This window comes from Montipora foliosa, chromosome 8 (genome assembly GCF_036669935.1).
Source record: "Montipora foliosa isolate CH-2021 chromosome 8, ASM3666993v2, whole genome shotgun sequence".
NCBI lineage: Eukaryota > Metazoa > Cnidaria > Anthozoa > Scleractinia > Acroporidae > Montipora > Montipora foliosa.
In genome coordinates, this window is record NC_090876.1 from 17,866,169 (window position 1) to 17,871,168 (window position 5,000).

Below are 5,000 nucleotides of genomic sequence, written 5' to 3' on the forward strand. Positions count from 1 at the left end.
ACTGTAAGATGCATACTGTATTCCAGAAATTCAACCTTGTCTAAATAGGTGGAAGACAGAATCACTCTGACACTGTTCTAAAGCCTGAAGTCACCCTTCCAATTTTTTAAAGAGTATGCTAACATTGAACCACATTTACAGGACAGGCAGTTTCAATCTCACCTGATGACAGTACTTGGCCAAGGCCCCTCTTGCCTTCTTGGAAATAATGTTCACATCTGTTTCCAACTAAGAGTCATAGAAAGAAAAATAATTATTTTTTCTTTTTAATCAAAGCCATACTATTTGTTCTGTACTAAATCTCTTGGCTAAGACCTATAAAAAAAAAAAAAAAAAGAAGAAGAAGAAGAAGAAGTCTACAACGACGACAAACTAAGAAGAAGAAGAAGACAATCACGAATGATGACAAAGAACTGATGCTGTTGATCAGTGAGGGTCCTTAATCCACCATCCATCACATTTACAGTAGCGTAAGGCCTCACTTGATACCTGTTATATTTATATCATACACATGCTACTGAGGACAACACTAATTTACAGTAAAATCTGTTAAGTCTTACTCCCCCGAGGAGTCAATGGGTTAATGTCTCAAGCTTATACCACGAAACACAAGTGCTCTTCCCATTGTCGGAAAGATTCCAGATCAAATCAAGGTGACAGAGTGATTCCTATTATCCTTACTTTTTAATGCATGATGCAAGATTATTCTTTATCTGCTGAAAGTTTGTCCCTTGCACCACCTTCTCTCAGAATTTTGCCATGATTTCATGATTTAACTAACATATAGATTTAGCCAAGCCCAAAAGCGGAGATTCCAGGGAATTTATTCATACAAGAAGTTAACCGCCTGGCTTGTGATCCTGCAATCCAATCGACAACCAGTACATGGTGTGTGGTCAACTTTAAAAAAAAAAAAACAGCTGACCTGGATGAGCTCTAAACTTGGGCCTGCGATATGGTCAGCGGATACCGTAAAGACTTGTGTATAAGCTGCACCCCCAACTTTCAAGCATGATTTTGGAAAAAATAAGAACTCCAAAAAACTCTCACAAGTTCTCCTGAATAGCATGATATATTGCAAGTAGTGGAGAAATCAGTGTTGAGGTGATCGGTCATAGACGACATTGTAAGCAGCTGTGCGGAGGAATGGAGAACCCATACCAGTTAGAATTTAACTGCTCAAACAAAGTGCAAATGAAACGCTTGAAAGAACTACTGGCAAGCAAGATTGAAGATGCAAACAAATGGCTCCCTTAGGAGTCACCACTTCTACCGAAAGAAGTGATCAACAACAGGTTTCAGTATATTGTTTAATCTTTAGTTACTGAAGGTTTTCAGTTCAATTTGTGACACCTACAAGCCAGTTTACCCCCTCTGAAAGCAATGGTCTTGTGTATAAGCTGCACCCGCAATTGAAGTAAAAAGGTGCGGCTTATACACGTCGAGTCTTTACAGTACCTTGTTTTGACAGATGTCAATTGACCATAACATCATTGTTCAATATCAAAGATGTACCCTGTAAAGGGCTGTCATGTTGGGCGTATTGATGATGATGATGATGATTAGGATATTATTAAATGATTGGGCAACTTTGTGCGTATGCACCCATGAGCAATGATTACTATGAGGAAAGCAACTCATGGGTTCCTATGAGTATGCTCTGCTATAATAAAAAAAAAGTCACATTTATGTAGCCTTTTATAGCAAGGAAGTCGAGATGTGAATGCAGTGCAAACAATTACCCATAATTATGACAAACCCACACAATGCTTGCGCAACTGAGCTTTTAACAACAGTCCCTACCAACTGTAAGTTTTGACAAGCATTGGCTCTGAAACAGGGATTTGAGCAAAACACAAAGACGATCAATGACAGGGCAACCACTTATCCTGCAGACCAGGTGGATGCTTGTTTCGTAAATTATGGGCTGCCATACTGTCCTCCAGTTAGTCTGGCTATCCAACATGTTGGCCGATAATTCTTACAAAAACAAAAATGCGCCTGCTTTGTAGGGTGAGTATTAGTTGGGATAGATGAGAAGGACGTTTCCTCTTTCACTTCAGTGACGTGAAGTTATCTCTGTACTTAAAAATTCTCTCGTCAATTTAACTTGAAAATGCAAGGTTTAAAGTTCTAAGATGTTTGAAGAACATGAAGGACGACAAGATTGAACCTGGATCATAACCATACAGTAATCATAATAATAATAATAATACACCAGGGCTCGAAATTGCGACCGATACGGTCGCCAATGCGACTAAAACTTTTAACTTGGCGACTGAAAATTCGAGTTTAGTCGCCACTTTGGCGACTATGTTCCTCTGATAAATAAAACACTTAAGGTGAGAAACAATTTCCTTAGTCTCATTTCTGCTTTTCTACAAAAGGAAATGCAAATTAAATCTGTTTACCTTTTCCAAAAAAACTTGAATCACGACCTCCAAGAGGACATTACAGCGGCTTTCGCATGATGATCGTGGGCGCAACATTTTGTTCAAAGGCCGCTGCATTCTGTCGCAGATTTGGTCGCAAGGAACCGGCTTTCACCATGTCCTCGATCAAGTGAGACGAGTCTACACCGAAAGTCATGAATTATTTATCACAAGAGAAGGATACACTGAGCGATTTTCGTAATTTGCTGCAGTCTAGAAATTACCAGGAAACAAGATCGTTGTTAGAATGCAAACAAGAAGCGTTTCAAAGCCTTTCAAAAACGTTCCTTCAGAGCGTACGATTTCTCGCATGCGATGTGAAAGATGCAGTTGTTCCTGGCCAAAGTTATTCTGAAATGTTCTCATTACTTTGTTCGCTTACTGCTTAAGGTAAGATTGTCACGCAGAAGTGTTCAGGAGTTTTTTCTTTCGTGTTTTCATGTTTTAAGTCATTCAAGATCGAGTATTTCGGTCTGTCCCACAACCGCAGCTGCCACAATCTACCAGAAGCCGAACAACAATGCTAATTAAATGAGGCTCTAATCTGAGTTTCTGTTCTTGTACTAGCTGGCGACTGCATTTTTGCATTTGGCGACCATTTTTTCTCTTTGATAGTCGCCAAAAGGCGACTTGGAATTTTTTTTAATTTCGAGCCCTGTATACTAATAATTATTATAGTAATAATAATAATGATAATAATAATAATATTATTATTATTATTAATACTATTATTAATAATAAGCGGCTCAGGAATCATCAAAGCAAGCCTCTAAACAAAATTAATGCGATTTCTCAAAATATTTAAATAGATCCCAATCACCAATAGTGAAAGCTAACTGGTTTAATACGGGTGCTTAGACTTAAATACTGCAGGTCAGTGCTGTTTGGAATGGGCGCTTGTACTTAACACTGTTGATCAGCACTATTAGAAATGAGTGCTTAGACGTAAATGCGGTGCATGGGAATATTACATTGCCGACCTTTTAATCTATCTACATCGTGTAATTGGACACTGGACATCTCGCACCCAGCACACAACAATTATTGTTGTGTACTGGGTGCGAGATGTCCAATGTCCTTCTCATCTATCCCTTTTAGCATTTACCACTTTGCAGGCTAGGTAATCACTCTGAAATTAAATTAGCCTTGAAACAGCAACACCTGCTATTTTAAAGAAGAGACATCTCACCCTACTCTTGAGTAGGGTCTCATTAACTTTTTTTTTTAACTGACCCTAACCCTAACAATGCAAGGGAATGAAGATGAGACCAACATGACAGACAAGAAAGTCCAGTTTACTGTGCGCCTACCTTGAATGAAATTATGAAAGCATGAGGAATCCATTCCTTAACAAGAGGTGCCAACATTTTAGGAGCCTGCACTAAGTCAAGTTGAAGTGGGACATCAGAGGAAACCTTGTGTTGAGGCTGTGGGCAATACATGCAAAGAAATGAACAAATGATCACTGCAGTTATGTGTGCTTCTCTCACATCACATAATGTTATGATCATTAATTTTTCAAGATTTAACACTCATTTCAAATGAACGCTGATTAAAATTAACAAATCGTAGACCTAAGGGAGGGTGGCTCCTAACATAAATTATAGGGAAGCAGGGATAGTGTACTGGTGATAGCACTTGCCTCCCACCAATGTGGCCCGGATTCGATTTCTGGACTCATGGCCATATATATGTGGCTTAAGTTTGTTGTTGGTTCTTTTCTCAGCTCCGAGAGGTTTTCCTCCAGGTTCTCCGGTTTTCCCCTCTCCTCAAAAACCAGCATTTCTAAATTCCAATTCAATCGGATGCAGGACCTCCCTGAAAACCACTTTCGAGTGAGTGGAGCTTCCTGGGTAAATATTATTATTATTATTATTATTATTATTATTATTAAGTTTATTTATTATTATTATTATTATTATTATTATTATTATTATTATTATTATCATGGTGAAGGTGAGGACTACAGCACTACAATGTCATGGATTCGCGCCAAATTCTCATTCGCTCTCCTGAGGTCTGCACTACTGTGCTTGAGAGGCTCACGTTGTATGCTAAGAGCTCCATTCAACATTACTGGTAGTGACTTTGAAATTGATAAGGAATTAGCAAGACTTTAGCATTAGAGCGTTTATTATTGGCAGTTATGATGGATTTGGATAAATGATTATTAACAAAGTGATTGTATTTTTATTTAAAAAAAGGATTATTATTATCATTTATTATTATTATAACTACAGAAAGACAATGGTTACAAAGGAAGATTTTTAGTTAAGAGCCCTACAAAAACGTTACATGGAAGGTTCTTTGAAGGACCTTTTTCAATAAAATCTGACATCACTTCAATCAGAGATGCATGCCCAACTACAGTACATACATGTAGTCTCAGTCCTCTGCCATGCATTTCAGTGAAAAACATGTAAAAACACTCAGGAAACAAAAGGAAAGGTTTTTTTACTGGATGGGAACTGGGCCTTCATTTTTTGTAAGCTGTAGCGCAGAACTTCTATATGAACAAAAAACTGAACTAGTCTGATATTTTGAAAAGTGTATCAAAGGAGGGCCTTA

The 5,000-nt window shown here is 38.1% G+C and overlaps 1 protein-coding gene across 1 annotated transcript in view; it reads right to left on the reverse strand.

The window, feature by feature from the left end:
* LOC137968033 (uncharacterized) overlaps positions 1-5,000 on the reverse strand; it is a 21,359-nt gene that overhangs the window by 7,758 nt on the left and 8,601 nt on the right. The window contains exons 6-7 of the mRNA XM_068814646.1: positions 3,743-3,859; positions 163-228 (exon numbers count right to left, since the gene is read on the reverse strand). Coding sequence (XP_068670747.1) covers positions 163-228; positions 3,743-3,859 — 183 coding nt within the window. The remainder of the gene's footprint in view (positions 1-162; positions 229-3,742; positions 3,860-5,000) is intronic.